Source organism: Salmo salar, chromosome 29 (assembly GCF_965601325.2).
Source record: "Salmo salar chromosome 29, fSalSal1, whole genome shotgun sequence".
In the NCBI taxonomy this organism is placed as follows: Eukaryota; Metazoa; Chordata; class Actinopteri; order Salmoniformes; family Salmonidae; genus Salmo; species Salmo salar.
The window spans coordinates 43074137-43098776 of NC_138319.1; the positions used below are offsets into that span (position 1 = coordinate 43074137).

The following is a 24640-nucleotide window of genomic DNA, read 5'->3' on the forward strand; positions in this document are numbered from 1 at the left end:
CCATAGTGCTGGAATACATCCACTCTGTCAGACAGACCAGCCCGACAGGTTAAGACCATAGTCCTTTCCTTAAGACTGGCTTGTGTTGTAATACGTGATAAAATTAGGATTAATTCTCCATCATTAGAAGTATATAAAACGGATACATTTGGGAAATAAACAATGTACTTACTATATTTTACGGCATTAACCTAGTATTCATGACCTGCAACAGCTCAGCCAATCAGCATTGTCAGACACACAGAGACACTATACATATGAATGGGACAACAGATCAGAATGTCCCCTATGTCAGGAACTTAATGTAGAGGTGTAGACCAGGCTGCGGAGTCAAACAGAGGACCTGTCAGACCGGTGTGGCTGTGCTGTTGGTGTGGACTGACTGCGCGGCAGGTCAGGGCGCATGCTCGGTATTGGCTGCAGGCTACTGACAGCGCTACGCACTGTCTCGATCACATCAGCAGCCTGAAGTTTGTAGCGGACCGATGTTGCGAGATCTGCGCACCGCTTTTTATCACCGCTTTGCTATTCGCATTTATCCATAGAGACCCTTAGACTTGAGCGTTTGCTGCGGGGATTTTACGCACCTGCAACTTTGGACTGATCTGATCAATTTGGGATGGAATCAAACGGAAAAGCAGAAAAACATGGTAGGTTGAAACTGTAGATATATGGAATGTGGTATGAAATCTGTTCATATTGTTGAAAACCTTCACAATCTGTTAGATGCGACTTCTGTGCATGATCAGTCGGCACCTCTTTGAGTGCAATAGAATGACTCAAGTGCGCAATTTCAAACTATTTTTTAAAAGAAATGTTTTTATGATCTACCTGTACCAAGGTAACATCCGTTTGATTCCATTCCTCAATAGGCATTGTGATCATGCTTGAGTGGTAATGTGATTTGTTTGACTGTCTGAGATGGATTGTCTAGTGTCCTGTCTCGAGGGCACTTGACATTCTGTCTGAAAGTCATGATTGGAAGTAAAAACAGAGGAAATGCTTTCTCCTGTGGGATGAACAATGTGCTTTATTATACAAAATGTTGGTGTGCAGCCAGATCAGATATTAGTGTCTGGAGGCAGGTAGAGAGGGGAGGAGACATCCAAGCAGCCAACTCCTTCCTTCACACCTTCGCTTTCCTTTACCTCCACCTTAGTTACCCGATCACCCCAATCACGTCACTGTACCATCAAAAGGATAGTTTACCTGTTGCATAGGTAGCCTGTCGATCCCAGTTAGCAATCAGGTGGATTTAATGTGAGAGTTATAGCTGTACAGATGTAATTGAAGTTAAATGCGGTTGGCCTTACCAATACAAGACAATAGCTTGTTTCCTCTTGACTCTAGACTGAGTTGATACACTCTCATCAATATGAAAAATCAGTTAGCCCAGATATGGCCCCTATAACTGACTAGCATAAGTAGTGAAGGGTAACCAATGCACCTGGATATATGATAGATGGGAGATGCTATCCGTCATTCACAGCCAAACATGATGGACCTGAAAAATATTTAGACTGTAGGAGAAAGTGAGTTTTTTTTTTTACATTCAGCATCAAGCCTTCAAGGGAAATATAGTATTCTTTCTAACAAAGATATCTACATATATTTCAGGATGTTGTGTATCCCTAGAAATAATCAGAATTCATGTAAACATTACAGTTTTAAAAAAGCTTGTCTAAAAAAAGAGGTCTCTTACCCGGGTATGGGAATACTGAAACAAGATGTCGTACACGTGGATCCAGAGCATCCCAAACATGCTCAGTGGGTGACATGTCTGGTGAGTATGCAGGCCACGGAAGAACTGGGATATTTTCAACTTCCAGGAATTGTGTACAGATCCTTGCGACATGGGGGCTGTACATTATCATGCTGAAACATGAGGTGATGGAGGTGGATGAATGGCACCACAATGGACTACAGGGTCTCATCACGGTATCTCTGTGCATTCAAATTGCCATCGATAAAAATAAAATTGTGTTTGTTGTCCGTAGCTTATGTCTGCCCAATACCATAACCCCACCGCTACCATGGGACACTCTGTTCACAACATTGACATCAGCAAACGGCTCGCCCACACGACGTCCTGCACGTGGTCTGTGGTTGTGAGGCCAGTTGGACGTACTGCCAAATTCTCTAAAATGACATTGGAGGTGGTCTGCCATCTGCCCAGTACAGTTAAAACTGGGATTAATCCGTGAAGAGCACACTTCTCCAGCGTGCCAGTAGCCATCGAAGGTGAGCATTTGCCCACTGAAGTCGGTTACGACGCCGAACTGCAGTCAGGTCAAGACCCTGGTGAGGACGACGAACACGCAGATGAGCTTCCCTGAGACGGTTTCTGACAGTTTGTGCAGAAGTTCTTCGTTGGATAAACCCACAGTTTTATCAACTGTCTGGGTGGCTGGTCTCAGACGATCTCGTAGGTGAAGAAGCCCGGATGTGGAAAAGTAAAAAAGTATAACAGTATACAGCAAATAAAGGCGTTATTGTCACCGTAAAAAGGTAAATGATGGGCGTTTTTCAGGTGGAGTTATAATGCACAGTTTCAGGTCAGAGGTCAGAGGTTATGTATGGCCGGTACCAGGTTTATGGATCTGAATCTTTTGGTCTTTTCAGAACTACTGTAAGTATGGAGGTGGTACTAATTCACAACAACTCCACCCTCCTCTAGATGCCTTGTAAGGTAACGGTGATCAACCCGACTCTCAATAATTAGACTGTGGCGTTGATGGTGGAAAACGTTCGCAATTGTCGTACCTGAGTAAAAGTAAAGATACACTACAAAAGTATGTGGACACCTGTTTGTCGAACATCTCATTCCAAAACCATGGGCATTAATATGGAGTTGGTCCCCCCTTTGCTGCTATAACAGCCTCCACTCTTCTGGGAAGGATTTCCACTAGATGTTGGAACATTGCTGCTATAACAGCCTCCACTCTTCTGGGAAGGCTTTCCACTAGATGTTGGAACATTGCTGCTATAACAGCCTCCACTCTTCTGGGAAGGCTTTCCACTAGATGTTGGAACATTGCTGCTATAACAGCCTCCACTCTTCTGGGAAGGCTTTCCACTAGATGTTGGAATATTGCTGCGGGGACTTGCTTCCATTCAGCCACAAGAGCATTAGTGAGGTCGGGCACTGATGTTGGGCGATTAGGCCTGGCTCGCAGTCTGCGTTCCAATTCATCCAAAAGGTGTTCAATGGGGTTGAGGTCAGGTCTCTGTGCAGGCCAGTCAAGTTCTTCCACACGATCTCGACAAACCATTTCTGTATAGACCTCGCTTTGTGAACGGGGACATTGTCATGCTGAAACAGGAAACGGCCTTCCCCAAACTGTTGCCACAAAGTTGGAAGCACAGAATCGTCTAGAATGTCATTGCATGCTGTAGCGTTAAGATTTCCCTTCATTGGAACTAAGGGGCCTACACTGAACCATGAAAAACAGCCCCAGACCATTATTCCTCCTCCACCAAACTTTACAGTTGGCACTGTGCATTGGGCCCGGTAGCATTCTTCTGGCATCCGCCAAACCCAGATTAGTCCGTTGGACTGCCAGATATGAAGCGTGATTCATCACTCCAGAGAACACGTTTCCACTGCTCCAGAGTCCAATGCAGGCACATTTTACACCACCAGCTGACGAATGGCATTGCGCATGGTGATCTTCGGCTTGTGTGCGGCTGCTCGGCCATGGAAACCCGTTTCATGAAGCTCCCGACGAAGAGTTCTTGTGCTAACGTTGCTTTCAGAGGCAGTTTGAAACTCGGTAGTGAACGCTGAAACCGAGGAAATTTTTACGCACTACAGCATTCTGCAGTTCCGTTCTGTGAGCTTGTGTGGCCTACCACTTTGCGGCTGAGCCGTTGTTGCTCCAAGACTTCCACTTCATAATAACAACACTTGCAGTTGACCGGGGAAGCTTTAGAAGGGCAGAAATTTGATGAACTGACTTGTTGGAAAGGTGGCATCCTATGACGGTGCCACGTTTGAAGTCACTGAGCTCTTCAGCAAGGCCATTCTACTGCCAATGTTTGTCTATGGAGATTGAATGGCTGTGTGCTCGATTTTTATAAACCTGTCAACAACGGGTGTGGCTGAAATAGCCAAATCCATTCATTTGAAGACACTTTTGTGTACCTTAATATTAAATGTTTATTTTATTTATTTAACCTTCATTTAACTAGTCAAGTCAGTTAAGAACAAATTCTTATTTACAATTACGACCTACCAAAAGGCAAAAGGCCTCCTGCGAGGATGGGGGCTGGGATTAATATGAATAAATAAATGCAATATAAATTTAGGACAAAACACACATCACAACAAGAGAGACAACACAACACTACATAAGGAGAGACCTAAGACAACAACACAGCAAGGTAGCAACACAACATAACAACAACATGGTAGCAACACAACATGGTAGAAACACAACATGGTAGAAACACAACATGGTAGCAACACAACATGGTAGAAACACAACATGGTAGCAACACAACATGGTAGCAACACAACATGGTAGCAACACAACATGGTAGAAACACAACATGGAGACAACACAAGCATGGTAGCAACACAACATGGTAGCAGAACAAAATGGTAGCAGAACAACATGGTAGCAACACAACATGGTAGAAACACAACATGGTAGTAACACAACATAACAACACAGCATGGTAGCAACACAGCATGGTAGCAACACAACATGGTAGAAACACAGCATGGTAGAAACACAACATGGTAGCAACACAACATGGTAGAAACACAGCATGGTAGAAACACAACATGGTAGCAACACAACATGGTAGAAACACAACATGGTAGAAACACAACATGGTAGCAGCACAGCATGGTAGCAGCACAACATGGTAGAAGCACAAAACATGGTACAAACATTATTGGCCACAGACAACAGCACAAAGGCCAAGAAGGTAGAGACAACAATACATCACACAAAGCAGCCACAACTGTCAGTAAGAGTGTCCATGATTGAGTCTTTGAATGAAGAGATGGAGATAAAACTGTCCAGTTTGAGTGTTTGTTGCAGCTCGTTCCAGTCGCTAGCTGCAGCGAACTGAAAAGAGGAGCGACCCAGGGATGTTTGTACTTTGGGGACCTTTAACAGAATGTGACTGGCAGAACGGGTGCAGTAGATATCTCAGATAGGGGGGAGTGAACGGGTGTTGTATGTGGAGGATGAGGGCTGCAGTAGATATCTCAGATAGGGGAGGAGTGAACGGGTGTTGTATGTGGAGGATGAGGGCTGCAGTAGATATCTCAGATAGGGGGGAGTGAGGCCTAACACGACATGGTACCTTTAACAGAATGTGACTGGTAGAACGGGTGTTGCCTGTGTCACAGATTCGTCATGTACTTGTTTGGGTGTGGCCGAGTCCTGAGAAGGTGACGACTGCTGGGTCAAGGTGTCACCCAGTAACAGTTCTGGACCAATCACAACTGGTCAAGATGTCACTTAGTTCCCTCTTCCCAGAGAGTGTTCCCTCTGTCCAGAGAGTGTTCCCTCTGTCCAGAGAGTGTTTCCTCTGTCCAGAGAGTGTTTCCTCTTCCCAGAGAGTGTTCCCTCTTCCCAGAGAGTGTTTCCTCTTCCCAGAGAGTGTTTCCTCTTCCCAGAGAGTGTTCCCTCTTCCCAGAGAGTGTTTCCTCTGTCCAGAGAGTGTTTCCTCTGTCCAGAGAGTGTTCCCTCTTCCCAGAGAGTGTTCCCTCTTCCCAGAGAGTGTTCCCTCTTCCCAGAGAGTGTTTCCTCTTCCCAGAGAGTGTTCCCTCTTCCCAGAGAGTGTTCCCTCTGTCCAGAGAGTGTTCCCTCTTCCCAGAGAGTGTTTCCTCTGTCCAGAGAGTGTTCCCTCTGCCCAGAGAGTGTTCCCTCTTCCCAGAGAGTGTTCCCTCTGCCCAGAGAGTGTTCCCTCTTCCCAGAGAGTGTTCCCTCTTCCCAGAGAGTGTTCCCTCTTCCCAGAGAGTGTTCCCTCTTCCCAGAGAGTGTTCCTCTGCCCAGAGAGTGTTCCCTCTTCCCAGAGAGTGTTCCCTCTTCCCAGAGAGTGTTCCCTCTTCCCAGAGAGTGTTCCCTCTTCCCAGAGAGTGTTTCCTCTTCCCAGAGAGTGTTTCCTCTGTCCAGAGAGTGTTTCCTCTTCCCAGAGAGTGTTCCCTCTTCCCAGAGAGTGTTTCCCTCTGCCCAGAGAGTGTTCCCTCTTCCCAGAGAGTGTTCCCTCTGTCCAGAGAGTGTTCCCTCTGTCCAGAGAGTGTTCCCTCTTCCCAGAGAGTGTTTCCTCTTCCCAGAGAGTGTTCCCTCTGTCCCAGAGAGTGTTCCCTCTGTCCAGAGAGTGTTCCCTCTGTCCAGAGAGTGTTCCCTCTTCCCAGAGAGTGTTTCCTCTTCCCAGAGAGTGTTCCCTCTGCCCAGAGAGTGTTCCCTCTGTCCAGAGAGTGTTCCCTCTTCCCAGAGAGTGTTCCCTCTTCCCAGAGAGTGTTCCCTCTTCCCAGAGAGTGTTCCCTCTGCCCAGAGAGTGTTCCCTCTTCCCAGAGAGTGTTCCCTCTGCCCAGAGAGTGTTCCCTCTTCCCAGAGAGTGTTCCCTCTGTCCAGAGAGTGTTCCCTCTTCCCAGAGAGTGTTTCCTCTTCCCAGAGAGTGTTCCCTCTGTCCAGAGAGTGTTCCCTCTGCCCAGAGAGTGTTCCCTCTTCCCAGAGAGTGTTCCCTCTGTCCAGAGAGTGTTCCCTCTGTGTACGTGTGGTTTATAACAAGAACTGGCTGCTCGATTTTGAATGAAAAGATAGGAAATCTGTACAGATACTTGGCTTGTAGTATATCTGGCTATTTCAAATCAAAATCAGCTGAAATCAAATGTTATTTGTCACATGCGTCGAATACAACAGGTGTAGTAGACCTCACAGTGAAATGAAAGAAAGAAAGCACAACATGAGCAACACAAGCAATGCAATATCCATTTTTTAGAAAGATTGAAAGTATCTGCTATATTTATGAGAGTAATACGTGCATTTACTTACCTTATCAAGCTTGAAGACGATACAGTCAGTGTTATGAGTGAGTACAAGGTCTTCGATGGAGCCTTTTCCAACACCGTGGGAAGGGTAGGGGAAGGGTATCCATGTGACATTTTGCTTTGATATCAAATCAACTCGTATTGTTGCTAGCTACCTTAGCTGTTGTGCTAGCTAACATGCTACCTTAGCTGTTGTGCTAGCTAACATGCTACCTTAGCTGTTGTGCTAGCTAACATGCTACTGAACTGTGACACTAGCATATTGACATGCATAAAGGTCTTAGCTAGCTAGCTACCGTTATCTATCATACTGTTAACACATTTAATGTGATAGCTAGCTAGCTACCGTTATCTATCATACTGTTAACACATTTAATGTGATAGCTAGCTAGCTACCGTTATCTATCATACTGTTAACACATTTAATGTGATAGCTAGCTAGCTACCGTTATCTATCATACTGTTAACACATTTAATGTGATAGCTAGCTAGCTAACTAATGATTTGCCTGATATTTTAAACCACTTACATTTGTGGGTGAATACCTTTCTGTCTTTCTAAGATGTCAGTGGCACTGACAGATTGAAACTGGTATAGCAACAACATGTGTTTCACTCTATCCCATAAAACATGACCTTGCTAACCAGGCATCAATTAGCGAACACATTTTAAAGTTTATTAAGAAAGTTTAATGAATTAATAACTTAGACTCTCACGGGACAACTTTGGTAGGTAAATCTCTTGGTTTCCATTTACAACAGATGGTCGTAAACGGTTACAGGTCTTGGAACTCATGTGTTCACCAGAAATGCCTTCTGGTAAACTGTTTGCCACCAGTGGCAATAAATGTTGTTGCCACAGGTTTGCCACAGATACAAATAGAATCTCGAGAGAAGTGTTTGACAGAAAATAACCTCTGTCCAAATGGCAACAACCACCTGAGACCTGACAGGGTGGTTGTTGCCAAAAGGTTTGCTGCAAATTCACCACTAGTGGCAAACATTTGCAAACATTTTGGCAACATTTTGTGGCACACTATTTAGTTTGTAGCAAATTTGCCACAGCAAATTAATTTTGGTAAGGGAGGTTTGGGATCACATTTGTAAAATGACAGTTAGCTTCTGTACTCGCTATACACTCTAGATAGAACACAAGTATGCATTTTGAAACACAGGAAAAGACTGAATGATAGATAAAGAAATTAGACCAATACTAGCTCATCTAAACTCATGTTTTGTGTTTATAATGGTATAGGTCAGGAGTGAGCAGCCTTGTGATCATACAAGTCAACAACAACAGAGCTACTGAGTGAATTGAGGCTACGCTCCAATACCCTACAGAGGCAGTCTGAAGCACTCAGTTATTTCCCAGTGCCCAGCCTTCCTCCTCCTCCTCCCGGAATCCATAACAGCTAGATTCATAAACAGCCTCTGTCAGTCTGTTGCGGGACCTTGTAAAAATGTCTACAATGTTGTCGTTGTGCCCACGCCCCAGGAGTGGCTGACAGGGAGGTTCTGAATGTGGACCGCCCGGTCCAGTCCAGCCTAGCCAAGGCCAGTCCAGCCTAGTCCAGCCCAGCCCAGGCCAGTCCAGCCCAGCCCAGGAGTGGTGAGCACTGACAGGGAGGTTCTGAATGTGGACCGCCCAGCCCAGCCTAGTCCAGCCCAGGCCAGCCCAGCCTAGTCCAGTCCAGCCCAGGCTAGTCCAGCCTAGTCCAGGCCAGTCCAGCCCAGCCCAGGCTAGTCCAGCCTAGTCCAGCTCAGGCCAGTCCAGCCTACTTCAGCCTAGTCCAGCCCAGGCCAGTCCAGACCAGTCCAGCCTAGTCCAGCCTAGTCCAGCCCAGACAAGTCCAGCCCAGTCTAGTCCAGCCTAGTCTAGCATAGTCCAGTCTAGTCCAACCCAGGCCAGCCCAGGCCAGTCCAGCCTAGTCCAGCCTAGTCCAGCCCAGACCAGTCCAGCCTAGTCTAGTCCAGACCAGTCCAGTCTAGTCCAGTCCAGCCTAGTCCAGGCCAGTCCAGCCTAGTCCAGCCCAGGCCAGTCTAGTCCAGTCCAGCCTAGTCCAGCCTAGTCCAGTCCAGCCTAGTCCAGCCCAGACCAGTCCAGTCTAGTCCAGACCAGCCTAGTCCAGCCTAGTCCAGTCCAGCCTAGTCCTGCCCGCTGACTGCTGCCTCTAACTCCCGCTGCTCGGTGTACCACACCATCTTTCATTTTCAGAGTCTAACTTGAGTGGTAGCGAGGAAAACATTTAGGGTGCAGGGGTCCTTTTGCTTTCACTTCCTGTCTGACTCGACTGACCTGGAATGTTTGTCTCAGATGTTCTACACTGGATGCTTTGCAGAAGTGTGGTTGCAACCACGAACACACAAACACATGCAAACAACACACACACACACACACGTGTTGTAAGCAGCCCCTGGTGAGATCATTGCGAAAGCATAGTTCTGATGGAAAATCAGCTGCTTTTACAGTATACACCCTTCACCACAATTCCAAAACCACACCGCTCCATACCAACACAGAAATGCAAAATGGCTTCCTTTAGTAACATTCCAGATGGGTTTACCATGGTTACAGTAGTTGTGAAGAGTCCATCTGCCTCTGACCTCTGTGTGACCCCACTAGGGTTAGAGGGAGATGTGGACCTGCGGTTCTTGCTGGTGGGGGGAGAGCTGCTGAAAGTTAGGGTGAGGGTTTGTGTTTGTCTGACCTCTGACCTCTGTGTGACCCCACTAGGGTTAGAGGGAGATGTGGACCTGCGGTTCTTGCTGGTGGGAGGAGAGCTGCTGAAGGTGAGGTCCTCCTCCTGGAAGAAGAACCGCTTCTACAAGCTGCAGGAGGACTGTACAACCATGTGGCACGAGTCACACAGGACCTTCAAGCGCAACCAGACCTGTGAGTACGGCTACTATATCAGAGTAACCAGACCTGTGAGTACTGCTACTGTATCAGAGCAACCAGACCTGTGAGTACTGCTACTGTATTAAAGCAACCAGACCTGTGAGTACTGCTACTGTATCAGAGCAACCATACCTGTGAGTACTGCCGTCGGCCCGACTGTGGTACTGCACGCAGCAACCAGACCTGTGGAGCTACTGCGGTCCGACCGTGGTACTGCACTGCGGAACCAGACCTGTGAGTACTGCTACTGTATCAAGCAACCAGACCTGTGAGTACTGCTACTGTATCAGAGTAACCAGACCGGTGGCTGCACGTCGGCCCGACCGGGTCGGCTACTGTATCATAGCAACCAGACCTGTGAGTACTGCTACTGTATCAGAGCAACCAGACCGTGAGTACTGCTACTGTATCAGAGAACCAGACCTGTGAGTACGCTACTGTTCAGAGCCAGACCGGAGACGCCTGCTGCCCAGACCGGGTGCTACTGTATCAGAGCAACCAGACCTGTGAGTACTGCTACTGTCGAGTCCGCCGGACGCACGCTGCAACCAGACCTGTGAGTACTGCTACTGTATCATAGCAACCAGACCTGTGAGTACTGCTACTGTATCATTGCAACCAGACCTGTGAGTACTGCTACTGTATCAGAGCAACAAGACCTGTGAGTACTGCTACTGTATCAGAGTAACCAGACCTGTGAGTACTGCTACTGTTTCAGAGCAACCAGACCTGTGAGTACTGCTACTGTATCATAGCAACCAGACCTGTGAGTACTGCTACTGTATCAGAGTAACCAGACCTGTGAGTACTGCTACTGTATCAGAGCAACCAGACCTGTGAGTACTGCTACTGTATCATAGCAACCAGACCTGTGAGTACTGCTACTGTATCAGAGTAACCAGACCTGTGAGTACTGCTACTGTATCATAGCAACCAGACCTGTGAGTACTGCTACTGTCGAGTCCGCCGGAGACGCCGACAGCACCAGACCTGTGAGTACTGCTACTGTATCAGAGTAACCAGACCTGTGAGTACTGCTACTGTTTCAGAGCAACCAGACCTGTGAGTACTGCTACTGTATCATAGCAACCAGACCTGTGAGTACTGCTACTGTATCAGAGTAACCAGACCTGTGAGTACTGCTACTGTATCAGAGCAACCAGACCTGTGAGTACTGCTACTGTATCATAGCAACCAGACCTGTGAGTACTGCTACTGTATCAGAGTAACCAGACCTGTGAGTACTGCTACTGTATCATAGCAACCAGACCTGTGAGTACTGCTACTGTATCAGAGTAACCAGACCTGTGAGTACGGCTACTGTATCATAGCAACCAGACCTGTGAGTACTGCTACTGTATCAGAGTAACCAGACCTGTGAGTACTGCTACTGTATCATAGCAACCAGACCTGTGAGTACTGCTACTGTATCAGAGCAACAAGACCTGTGAGTACAGCTACTGTTTTAGAGCAACCAGACCTGTGAGTACTGCTACTGTATCAGAGTAACCAGACCTGTGAGTACTGCTACTGTTTCAGAGTAACCAGACCTGTGAGTACTGCTACTGTTTCAGAGCAACCAGACCAGACCTCTACAAATACTCAGCCCTGCCACTTCCACGCGGCCAGATCGTAATCTCTGCTCAGTCGGTCTACGTTTTCTAGCCGTTTGTTACTATTCAGATCCTGTTGTGCCTGTTTTCCTCTCTGCTACAGTTCTGCCCGCTCTGACTCTGGTCCCTGTCTCCTGCCCCACGTCTCGTCTTCCTGCTACTCTGTCCTGGATTCCCCTCTGGACCTGCTTACCCTGTCTCAACCCCTCTCGCTCCAGCCTCCATGTCCCCCTTGTTTTTCAGTAAATATCTTGGTTATTTCATCCCAGTCTCCTTGTCTGAGTCTGCTCTTGGGTTCCCCTGTTCCACTCCGCGTAACAGTACGATCTGGCCAAAGAGATGAACCCAGCAGACTGCTACTCAACCCTCGTCGGCCAAGGCCTTTTTGTAGTTTCTTCCTGTGGTCTTGATTGAGCCAAGTTTACCAACGAGGTTACGATGGCAACCTCGAAGCTTGCAGAGCCTTTTTGGTACAATGTTCACATGTATTTGAGCAACAGCCCTACTCTTATGCTAGCGAACGGGCCAATATTTCCTTTCTGATTGGCTGACTCCATGGAGCAGCGCTTTCCTGGGCCACGGCAGTGAGGGAGAGACAGTCCCCCATCTGCTTATCCTACTCCAGATTCACGGAGTAGATTAAGAAAGTCTTCGACCACCCGGTCTGCGGTAAGGACTCCTATCCCTCCGTCAAGGCTCCCATAGTGTTGCTGAGATGGCATGTGAGTTTCACACCCTCACCACTGAGAGCGGCTGGAATAAGGAGCCCCTTCGGGGAGCATTCCGGAACACGCTCACTGAGACCCTCAAGGACGAGTTGGTGTCCAGGGATGAGCCTGATGGACTTGATGAAGTCATCTCTCGCTATCCGCATCGACAATCGTCTCTGTGAGCGTCGGAGGGAGAGGGTAGGTAGGGTTGCATGTGCCATAACATCTGCTTCAGTGCCTTGTCCTCCTTCTCCGACTGCATGCCATCCCCAGGCTCGTCCAGATCCTGAACCCATGCAGCTCGGCCGGGCCCATCTCTCTCCAGAGGAGAGGCGATGATGAATCGGCGCTAGGAGCTGCCTATACTGTGGCCAGGTTGGTCACTTTGTCTCCACTTGTTCCCTGTGTCCAGCAAAACTGGGGTCTCGGCAGTAGTGGGGGTTATACTGTTGAGCCAAATCGCCCGCCCATCTTCCCCCAGACCCCTGCTTCAAGGCAACCTTGTGTGGCAAAGCCAGGCTTTTCCTCTGTCTGCTCTCATCGATTTGGGCGCCGATGAGAGCTTCCTGGACCGAGATGTCGTTACCCAGTTGGGCCTGGACACTGTCCCACTCGATTCACCCCTCGATGCCAATGGACAGCCCCTCGCCCGTCTTTGTCATCCTGCATCTCTCTGGAAATCACCAGGAAAAGATCAGTTTCCACATAATCGACTGTCCTTAATCTACCCTGGTTCTTGGCCATCCATGGTTAAAGCTACACAACCCACAGATTGACTGGACCGCCGGAAAGGTAACCACTTGGAGTTCGTTTTGTCACTCTAATTGTTTACATTCTGCCCTTCCCCCGGGCTTGTCTGTGCCCCAGTTCATTCCAGAACCTCCGGACCTGTAATCAGTTCCTCCCGAGTATCACGATCTAGCTCCTGTGTTCACCTACTCCGTCTGTCTGAGTTCTACCTCCTACTCCGTCTGTCTGAGCTCTACCTCCTTCTCTGTCTGTCTGAGTTCTACCGCCTACTCCGTCTGTCTGAGTTCTACCTCCTACTCTGTCTGTCCTAGTTCTACCTACTACTCTGTCTGTCTGAGTTCTACCTCCTTCTCTGTCTGTCTGAGTTCTACGTCCTACTCTGTCTGTCCAAGTTCTACCTACTACTCCGTCTGTCTGAGTTCTACCTCCTTCTCTGTCTGTCTGAGTTCTACCTCCTTCTCTGTCTGTCCTGAGTTCTACCAACCTACTCTGTCTGTCTGAGTTCTACCTCCTACTCTGTCTGTCCTAGTTCTACCTACTACTCCGTCTGTCTGAGTTCTACCTCCTTCTCTGTCTGTCTGAGTTCTACCTCCTTCTCTGTCTGTCTGAGTTCTACCTCCTACTCTGTCTGTCCTAGTTCTACCTACTACTCCGTCTGTCTGAGTTCTACCTCCTTCTCCGTCTGTCTGAGTTCTACCTCCTTCTCTGTCTGTCTGAGTTCTACCTCCTTCTCTGTCTGTCCTGAGTTCTACCAACCTACTCTGTCTGTCTGAGTTCTACCACCTACTCTGTCTGTCCTGAGTTCTACCTCTTCTCCGTCTGTCTGAGTTCTACCTCCTTCTCTGTCTGTCTGAGTTCTACCTCCTAATCTGTCTGTCTGAGTTCTACCTCCTACTCTGTCTGTCTGAGTTCTACCACCTACTCTGTCTGTCTGAGTTCTACCTCCTTCTCCGTCTGTCTGAGTTCTACCTCCTTCTCTGTCTGTCTGAGTTCTACCACCTACTCTGTCTGTCTGAGTTCTACCTCCTACTCTGTCTGTCTGAGTTCTACCAACCTACTCTGTCTGTCTGAGTTCTACCTCCTACTCTGTCTGTCCTAGTTCTACCTACTACTCTGTCTGTCTGAGTTCTACCTCCTTCTCTGTCTGTCTGAGTTCTACCTCCTTCTCTGTCTGTCTGAGTTCTACCAACCTACTCTGTCTGTCTGTCTGAGTTCTACCACCTACTCTGTCTGTCTGAGTTCTACCTCCTTCTCCGTCTGTCTGAGTTCTACCTCCTTCTCTGTCTGTCTGAGTTCTACCTCCTTCTCTGTCTGTCTGAGTTCTACCACCTACTCTGTCTGTCTGAGTTCTACCTCCTACTCCGTCTGTCTGAGTTCTACCTCCTACTCTGTCTGTCTGAGTTCTACCTCCTTCTCTGTCTGTCTGAGTTCTACCAACCTACTCTGTCTGTCTGAGTTCTACCTCCTACTCTGTCTGTCCTAGTTCTACCTACTACTCTGTCTGTCTGAGTTCTACCTCCTTCTCTGTCTGTCTGAGTTCTACCTCCTTCTCTGTCTGTCTGAGTTCTACCTCCTACTCTGTCTGTCTGAGTTCTACCAGCCTACTCTGTCTGTCTGTCTGAGTTCTACCACCTACTCTGTCTGTCTGAGTTCTACCTCCTTCTCCGTCTGTCTGAGTTCTACCTCCTTCTCTGTCTGTCTGAGTTCTACCTCCTACTCGTCTGTCTGTCTGAGTTCTACCTCCTACTCTGTCTGTCTGAGTTCTACCGCCTACTCCGTCTGTCTGAGTTCTACCTCTTTCTCTGTCTGTCTGAGTTCTACCTCCTACTCTGTCTGTCTGAGTTCTACCGCCTACTCCGTCTGTCTGAGTTCTACCTCTTTCTCTGTCTGTCTGAGTTCTACCTCCTACTCTGTCTGTCTGAGTTCTACCGCCTACTCCGTCTGTCTGAGTTCTACCCCCGCGCGGCACCCCTACTCTGTCTGTCTGAGTTCTACCGCCACCGCGCTGAGCTCCCCTGCTCTGTCTGTCTGAGTTCTACCACCTACTCTGTCTGTCTGAGTTCTACCTCCTTCTCTGTCTGTCTGAGTTCTACCACCTACTCTGTCTGTCTGAGTTCTACCACCTACTGTCTATTGTGTCTCGCAGACGTGCATCTCACTACTGGTCAACCTGGGTTTTGGGAGGCAGTGGAATGTAAACTAAAACATCTCACAGATAGTCAAGAGAGTGGTGAATCCTGACAGTTCCCACACATTGCTTCCTTTTGAACTGTCCAGACTGGTGTGTGTGTCCATTCCATCCCTGGCTTCCTCTCAGACATCTCCTGGCAGAGGACTGACCATGTGTGTCAGCCTCCTCCACTCCCCTTCCTCTCCTTTTTGTAGTTTCTTCCTGTGGTCTTGATTGAGCCAAGTTTAGCAATGAGCTCTCAAGTGTTTAGTCGAAGGAGAAGAGAAAGTGGGAGGGTGTAACGAGTTCGCTGATAGTCGGGAAGCAAGTTCAGGGAGTGACTGTTTTAATAAATAAAATAAACAATGAACACGAAACACAAACAAAGCACCGACATGAAACAGAGTCGATAACACCTGAGGAAAGAGCCAAGGGGAGTGACAGATAGAGGGACGGTAATCAAGGAGGGTATGGAGTCCAGGTGAGTATCATGAGGCGCAGGTGACAGGTGTTCAGGATAATCATCAGCCTGATGACCTAGAGGGCAGGAGAGGGAGGATAATCAGCAGCCTGATGACCTAGAGGTCAGAGAGGGAGGATAATCAGCAGCCTGATGACCTAGAGGTCAGAGAGGGAGGATAATCAGCAGCCTGATGACCTAGAGGTCAGAGAGGGAGGATAATCAGCAGCCTGATGACCTAGAGGGAGGAGAGGGAGTATAATCAGCAGCCTGATGACCTAGAGGGAGGAGAGGGAGGATAATCAGCAGCCTGATGACCTAGAGGCCAGAGAGGGAGGATAATCAGCAGCCTGATGACCTAGAGGGAGGAGAGGGAGTATAATCAGCAGCCTGATGACCTAGAGGCAGGAGAGGGAGGATAATCAGCAGCCTGATGACCTAGAGGGAGGAGAGGGAGGATAATCAGCAGCCTGATGACCTAGAGGGAGGAGAGGGAGTATAATCAGCAGCCTGATGACCTAGAGGGAGGAGAGGGAGTATAATCAGCAGCCTGATGACCTAGAGGTCAGAGAGGGAGGATAATCAGCAGCCTGATGACCTAGAGGGAGGAGAGGGAGTATAATCAGCAGTCTGATGACCTAGAGGAAGGAGAGGGAGGATAATCAGCAGCCTGATGACCTAGAGGGAGGAGAGGGAGGATAATCAGCAGCCTGATGACCTAGAGGTCAGAGAGGGAGTATAATCAGCAGCCTGATGACCTAGAGGTCAGAGAGGGAGTATAATCAGCAGCCTGATGACCTAGAGGGAGGAGAGGGAGGATAATCAGCAGCCTGATGACCTAGAGGGAGGAGAGGGAGGATAATCAGCAGCCTGATGACCTAGAGGGAGGAGAGGGAGGATAATCAGCAGTCTGATGACCTAGAGGGAGGAGAGGGAGGATAATCAGCAGCCTGATGACCTAGAGGTCAGAGAGGGAGGATAATCAGCAGCCTGATGACCTAGAGGTCAGAGAGGGAGGATAATCAGCAGTCTGATGACCTAGAGGGAGGAGAGGGAGGATAATCAGCAGCCTGATGACCTAGAGGAAGGAGAGGGAGGATAATCAGCAGCCTGATGACCTAGAGGGAGGAGAGGGAGGATAATCAGCAGCCTGATGACCTAGAGGTCAGAGAGGGAGGATAATCAGCAGCCTGATGACCTAGAGGTCAGAGAGGGAGGATAATCAGCAGCCTGATGACCTAGAGGAAGGAGAGGGAGGATAATCAGCAGCCTGATGACCTAGAGGGAGGAGAGGGAGGATAATCAGCAGCCTGATGACCTAGAGGTCAGAGAGGGAGTATAATCAGCAGCCTGATGACCTAGAGGAAGGAGAGGGAGGATAATCAGCAGCCTGATGACCTAGAGGTCAGAGAGGGAGGATAATCAGCAGCCTGATGACCTAGAGGAAGGAGAGGGAGGATAATCAGCAGTCTGATGACCTAGAGGTCAGAGAGGGAGTATAATCAGCACTCTGATGACCTAGAGGGAGGAGAGGGAGGATAATCAGCAGTCTGATGACCTAGAGGTCAGAGAGGGAGTATAATCAGCAGCCTGATGACCTAGAGGGAGGAGAGGGAGGATAATCAGCAGCCTGATGACCTAGAGGTCAGAGAGGGAGTATAATCAGCAGCCTGATGACCTAGAGGGAGGAGAGGGAGGATAATCAGCAGTCTGATGACCTAGAGGAAGGAGAGGGAGGATAATCAGCAGCCTGATGACCTAGAGGTCAGAGAGGGAGGATAATCAGCAGCCTGATGACCTAGAGGTCAGAGAGGGAGTATAATCAGCAGCCTGATGACCTAGAGGTCAGAGAGGGAGGATAATCAGCAGCCTGATGACCTAGAGGGAGGAGAGGGAGGATAATCAGCAGCCTGATGACCTAGAGGTCAGAGAGGGAGTATAACCAGCAGTCTGATGACCTAGAGGTCAGAGAGGGAGGATAATCAGCAGCCTGATGACCTAGAGGGAGGAGAGGGAGGATAATCAGCAGCCTGATGACCTAGAGGGAGGAGAGGGAGTATAATCAGCAGCCTGATGACCTAGAGGTCAGAGAGGGAGGATAATCAGCAGCCTGATGACCTAGAGGAAGGAGAGGGAGGATAATCAGCAGCCTGATGACCTAGAGGGAGGAGAGGGAGGATAATCAGCAGCCTGATGACCTAGAGGGAGGAGAGGGAGTATAATCAGCAGTCTGATGACCTAGAGGAAGGAGAGGGAGGATAATCAGCAGCCTGATGACCTAGAGGGAGGAGAGGGAGGATAATCAGCAGCCTGATGACCTAGAGGGAGGAGAGGGAGGATAATCAGCAGCCTGATGACCTAGAGGTCAGAGAGGGAGTATAATCAGCAGCCTGATGACCTAGAGGAAGGAGAGGGAGGATAATCAGCAGCCTGATGACCTAGAGGGAGGAGAGGGAGGATAATCAGCAGCCTGATGACCTAGAGGGAGGAGAGGGAGGATAATCAGCAGCCTGATGACCTAGAGGTCAGAGAGGGAGTATAATCAGCAGCCTGATGACCTAGAGGAAGGAGAGGGAGTATAATCAGCAGCCTGATGACCTAGAGGTCAGAGAGGGAGTATAATCAGCAGCCTGATGACCTAGAGGTCAGAGAGGGAGTATAATCAGCAGCCTGATGACCTAGAGGGAGGAGAGGGAGTATAATCAGCAGCCTGATGACCTAGAGGCAGGAGAGGGAGTATAATCAGCAGCCTGATGACCTAGAGGGAGGAGAGGGAGGATAATCAGCAGCCTGATGACCTAGAGGGAGGAGAGGGAGGATAATCAGCAGCCTGATGACCTAGAGGTCAGAGAGGGAGGATAATCAGCAGCCTGATGACCTAGAGGTCAGAGAGGGAGGATAATCAGCAGCCTGATGACCTAGAGGGAGGAGAGGGAGGATAATCAGCAGCCTGATGACCTAGAGGAAGGAGAGGGAGGATAATCAGCAGCCTGATGACCTAGAGGGAGGAGAGGGAGGATAATCAGCAGCCTGATGACCTAGAGGTCAGAGAGGGAGGATAATCAGCAGCCTGATGACCTAGTGGTCAGAGAGGGAGGATAATCAGCAGCCTGATGACCTAGAGGTCAGAGAGGGAGGATAATCAGCAGCCTGATGACCTAGAGGGAGGAGAGGGAGTATAATCAGCAGCCTGATGACCTAGAGGGAGGAGAGGGAGGATAATCAGCAGCCTGATGACCTAGAGGTCAGAGAGGGAGTATAATCAGCAGCCTGATGACCTAGAGGGAGGAGAGGGAGGATAATCAGCAGTCTGATGACCTAGAGGAAGGAGAGGGAGGATAATCAGCAGCCTGATGACCTAGAGGTCAGAGAGGGAGGATAATCAGCAGCCTGATGACCTAGAGGTCAGAGAGGGAGTATAATCAGCAGCCTGATGACCTAGAGGTCAGAGAGGGAGGATAATCAGCAGCCTGATGACCTAGAGGGAGGAGAGGGAGGATAATCAGCAGCCTGATGACCTAGAGGTCAGAGAGGGAGTATAACCAGCAGTCTGATGACCTAGAGGTCAGAGAGGGAGGATAATCAGCAGCCTGATGACCTAGAGGTCAGAGAGGGAGGATAATCAGCAGCCTGATGACCTAGAGGGAGGAGAGGGAGGATAATCAGCAGCCTGATGACCTAGAGGAAGGAGAGGGAGTATAATCAGCAGCCTGATGACCTAGAGGAAGGAGAGGGAGTATAATCAGCAGCCTGATGACCTAGAGGGAGGAGAGGGAGGATAATCAGCAGCCTGATGACCTAGAGGGAGGAGAGGGAGTATAATCAGCAGCCTGATGACCTAGAGGTCAGAGAGGGAGGATAATCAGCAGCCTGATGACCTAGAGGAAGGAGAGGGAGGATAATCAGCAGCCTGATGACCTAGAGGGAGGAGAGGGGGGATAATCAGCAGCCTGATGACCTAGAGGGAGGAGAGGGAGTATAATCAGCAGTCTGATGACCTAGAGGAAGGAGAGGGAGGATAATCAGCAGCCTGATGACCTAGAGGGAGGAGAGGGAGGATAATCAGCAGCCTGATGACCTAGAGGTCAGAGAGGGAGTATAATCAGCAGCCTGATGACCTAGAGGAAGGAGAGGGAGGATAATCAGCAGCCTGATGACCTAGAGGTCAGAGAGGGAGTATAATCAGCAGCCTGATGACCTAGAGGTCAGAGAGGGAGTATAATCAGCAGCCTGATGACCTAGAGGGAGGAGAGGGAGGATAATCAGCAGCCTGATGACCTAGAGGGAGGAGAGGGAGGATAATCAGCAGCCTGATGACCTAGAGGGCAGGAGAGGGAGGATAATCAGCAGTCTGATGACCTAGAGGGAGGAGAGGGAGGATAATCAGCAGCCTGATGACCTAGAGGTCAGAGAGGGAGGATAATCAGCAGCCTGATGACCTAGAGGTCAGAGAGGGAGGATAATCAGCAGCCTGATGACCTAGAGGGAGGAGAGGGAGGATAATCAGCAGCCTGATGACCTAGAGGACAGGAGAGGGAGGATAATCAGCAGCCTGATGACCTAGAGGGAGGAGAGGGAGGATAATCAGCAGCCTGATGACCTAGAGGTCAGAGAGGGAGGATAATCAGCAGCCTGATGACCTAGTGGTCAGAGAGGGAGGATAATCAGCAGCCTGATGACCTAGAGGTCAGAGAGGGAGGATAATCAGCAGCCTGATGACCTAGAGGGAGGAGAGGGAGTATAATCAGCAGCCTGATGACCTAGAGGGAGGAGAGGGAGGATAATCAGCAGCCTGATGACCTAGAGGTCAGAGAGGGAGTATAATCAGCAGCCTGATGACCTAGAGGGAGGAGAGGGAGGATAATCAGCAGTCTGATGACCTAGAGGAAGGAGAGGGAGGATAATCAGCAGCCTGATGACCTAGAGGTCAGAGAGGGAGGATAATCAGCAGCCTGATGACCTAGAGGTCAGAGAGGGAGTATAATCAGCAGCCTGATGACCTAGAGGTCAGAGAGGGAGGATAATCAGCAGCCTGATGACCTAGAGGGAGGAGAGGGAGGATAATCAGCAGCCTGATGACCTAGAGGTCAGAGAGGGAGTATAACCAGCAGTCTGATGACCTAGAGGTCAGAGAGGGAGGATAATCAGCAGCCTGATGACCTAGAGGGAGGAGAGGGAGGATAATCAGCAGCCTGATGACCTAGAGGGAGGAGAGGGAGTATAATCAGCAGCCTGATGACCTAGAGGGAGGAGAGGGAGTATAATCAGCAGCCTGATGACCTAGAGGGAGGAGAGGGAGGATAATCAGCAGCCTGATGACCTAGAGGTCAGAGAGGGAGGATAATCAGCAGCCTGATGACCTAGAGGTCAGAGAGGGAGTATAATCAGCAGTCTGATGACCTAGAGGTCAGAGAGGGAGGATAATCAGCAGTCTGATGACCTAGAGGGAGGAGAGGGAGTATAATCAGCAGCCTGATGACCTAGAGGAAGGAGAGGGAGGATAATCAGCAGCCTGATGACCTAGAGGGAGGAGAGGGAGGATAATCAGCAGCCTGATGACCTAGAGGTCAGAGAGGGAGGATAATCAGCAGCCTGATGACCTAGAGGGAGGAGAGGGAGTATAATCAGCAGCCTGATGACCTAGAGGGAGGAGAGGGAGTATAATCAGCAGCCTGATGACCTAGAGGTCAGAGAGGGAGTATAATCAGCAGCCTGATGACCTAGAGGGAGGAGAGGGAGGATAATCAGCAGCCTGATGACCTAGAGGAAGGAGAGGGAGGATAATCAGCAGCCTGATGACCTAGAGGTCAGAGAGGGAGGATAATCAGCAGCCTGATGACCTAGAGGTCAGAGAGGGAGTATAATCAGCAGCCTGATGACCTAGAGGTCAGAGAGGGAGGATAATCAGCAGCCTGATGACCTAGAGGGAGGAGAGGGAGGATAATCAGCAGCCTGATGACCTAGAGGTCAGAGAGGGAGTATAACCAGCAGTCTGATGACCTAGAGGTCAGAGAGGGAGGATAATCAGCAGCCTGATGACCTAGAGGGAGGAGAGGGAGGATAATCAGCAGCCTGATGACCTAGAGGGAGGAGAGGGAGTATAATCAGCAGCCTGATGACCTAGAGGGAGGAGAGGGAGTATAATCAGCAGCCTGATGACCTAGAGGGAGGAGAGGGAGGATAATCAGCAGCCTGATGACCTAGAGGTCAGAGAGGGAGGATAATCAGCAGTCTGATGACCTAGAGGTCAGAGAGGGAGTATAACCAGCAGTCTGATGACCTAGAGGTCAGAGAGGGAGGATAATCAGCAGCCTGATGACCTAGAGGGAGGAGAGGGAGGATAATCAGCAGCCTGATGACCTAGAGGGAGGAGAGGGAGGATAATCAGCAGCCTGATGACCTAGAGGGAGGAGAGGGAGGATAATCAGCAGCCTGATGACCTAGAGGAAGGAGAGGGAGTATAATCAGCAGCCTGATGACCTAGAGGGAGGAGAGGGAGGATAATCAGCAGCCTGATGACCTAGAGGGAGGAGAGGGAGTATAATCAGCAGCCTGATGACCTAGAGGAAGGAGAGGGAGTATAATCAGCAGCCTGATGACCTAGAGGACAGAGAGGGAGGATAATCAGCAGCCTGATGACCTAGAGGGAGGAGAGGGAGTATAATCAGCAGCCTGATGACCTAGAGGGAGGAGAGGGAGGATAATCAGCAGTCTGATGACCTAGAGGGAGGAGAGGGAGGATAATCAGCAGTCTGATGACCTAGCGGGAGGAGAGGGAGTATAATCAGCAGCCTGATGACCTAGAGGTCAGAGAGGGAGGATAATCAGCAGCCTGATGACCTAGAGGAAGGAGAGGGAGTATAATCAGCAGTCTGATGACCTAGAGGTCAGAGAGGGAGTATAATCAGCAGCCTGATGACCTAGAGGGAGGAGAGGGAGTATAATCAGCAGCCTGATGACCTAGAGGGAGGAGAGGGAGGATAATCAGCAGCCTGATGACCTAGAGGGAGGAGAGGGAGGATAATCAGCAGCCTGATGACCTAGAGGGAGGAGAGGGAGGATAATCAGCAGCCTGATGACCTAGAGGAAGGAGAGGGAGTATAATCAGCAGCCTGATGACCTAGAGGGAGGAGAGGGAGGATAATCAGCAGCCTGATGACCTAGAGGTCAGAGAGGGAGGATAACCAGCAGCCTGATGACCTAGAGGGAGGATAATCAGCAGCCTGATGACCTAGAGGGAGGAGAGGGAGTATAATCAGCAGCCTGATGACCTAGAGGGAGGAGAGGGAGTATAATCAGCAGCCTGATGACCTAGAGGTCAGAGAGGGAGGATAATCAGCAGCCTGATGACCTAGAGGTCAGAGAGGGAGTATAATCAGCAGCCTGATGACCTAGAGGTCAGAGAGGGAGTATAATCAGCAGCCTGATGACCTAGAGGTCAGAGAGGGAGGATAATCAGCAGCCTGATGACCTAGAGGAAGGAGAGGGAGTATAATCAGCAGCCTGATGACCTAGAGGTCAGAGAGGGAGGATAATCAGCAGCCTGATGACCTAGAGGTCAGAGAGGGAGGATAATCAGCAGCCTGATGACCTAGAGGGAGGAGAGGGAGTATAATCAGCAGCCTGATGACCTAGAGGGAGGAGAGGGAGGATAATCAGCAGCCTGATGACCTAGAGGTCAGGAGAGGGAGGATAATCAGCAGCCTGATGACCTAGAGGTCAGAGAGGGAGGATAATCAGCAGCCTGATGACCTAGAGGTCAGAGAGGGAGGATAATCAGCAGCCTGATGACCTAGAGGGAGGAGAGGGAGGATAATCAGCAGTCTGATGACCTAGAGGGAGGAGAGGGAGGATAATCAGCAGCCTGATGACCTAGAGGAAGGAGAGGGAGGATAATCAGCAGCCTGATGACCTAGAGGTCAGAGAGGGAGGATAATCAGCAGCCTGATGACCTAGAGGTCAGAGAGGGAGGATAATCAGCAGTCTGATGACCTAGAGGGCAGGAGAGGGAGGATAATCAGCAGCCTGATGACCTAGAGGGAGGAGAGGGAGGATAATCAGCAGCCTGATGACCTAGAGGGAGGAGAGGGAGGATAATCAGCAGCCTGATGACCTAGAGGGAGGAGAGGGAGGATAATCAGCAGCCTGATGACCTAGAGGGAGGAGAGGGAGTATAATCAGCAGCCTGATGACCTAGAGGTCCGAGAGGGAGTATAATCAGCAGTCTGATGACCTAGAGGAAGGAGAGGGAGGATAATCAGCAGCCTGATGACCTAGAGGTCAGAGAGGGAGGATAATCAGCAGCCTGATGACCTAGAGGGAGGAGAGGGAGGATATTCAGCAGTCTGATGACCTAGAGGGAGTGTACGTGACAGAGGGTGATACTTTGTGTTTAGTTAACACTTTCTCCCCATGGACTAACTCTGTTCTGTAACATCAAGCACCAGCTGGAGAACAACAGTAGAACTGCTCCTGATACTGTAATCAGGTGTTGTCTTCCTCTATTACACATAGAATACCTGTCTTACCTGATAATGTAAAACTGCACATATGTGACACTACAGCAGACTAAAGCCAAATCTATCCACACTAAAATATCACCAGTCCCTCTGTCTCATAGGGCAATGTTTTGTTTACAATGCCTTTCCTGTGTTTACTGTCCACACCCTAACTCCCAAACTGTGTGGGAAAGAAAGAGAGAGAGAGAGAGAAAGAGAGAGAGAGAGAGACAGAGAGAAAGAGAGAAAGAGAGGGGGAGAGACAGAGAGGGGGAGAGACAGAGAGGGGGAGAGAGAGAGAGAGAGAGAGAGAGAGAGACAGAGAGAGAGAGAGAGAGAGAGAGAGACAGAGAGAGTCACTGCCAGCCAGTAAGTGCAGTAAGTCTTGAGTAACAGCCCGGGTCATATAAGGTAGAATCTGCTCGAAATAGAGACATATGAGGTAGAGTCTGTGTGAGGTAGAGTCTATGAGGTAGAGTCATATGAGGTAGAGTCTGTGCGAGATAGAGTCTGTGTGAGGTAGAGTCTG

The 24640-nt window shown here is 49.5% G+C and overlaps 1 protein-coding gene across 3 annotated transcripts in view; it reads left to right on the top strand.

Annotated features, from left to right (window-relative positions):
• Nucleotides 1-405: 405 nt before the first annotated feature.
• LOC106590697 (1-phosphatidylinositol 4,5-bisphosphate phosphodiesterase delta-1) overlaps nt 406-24640 on the top strand; it is a 109377-nt gene continuing 85142 nt past the window's right edge. For all 3 annotated transcript variants that reach the window (XR_014383106.1, XR_014383105.1, XM_045710677.2), the window contains exons 1-2: nt 406-650; nt 9746-9904. Coding sequence is in view for 1 of the 3 variants with exons in the window: in XM_045710677.2 (XP_045566633.2) it covers nt 620-650; nt 9746-9904 (190 nt within the window). In the remaining 2 variants the exon portion in view is untranslated. The remainder of the gene's footprint in view (nt 651-9745; nt 9905-24640) is intronic.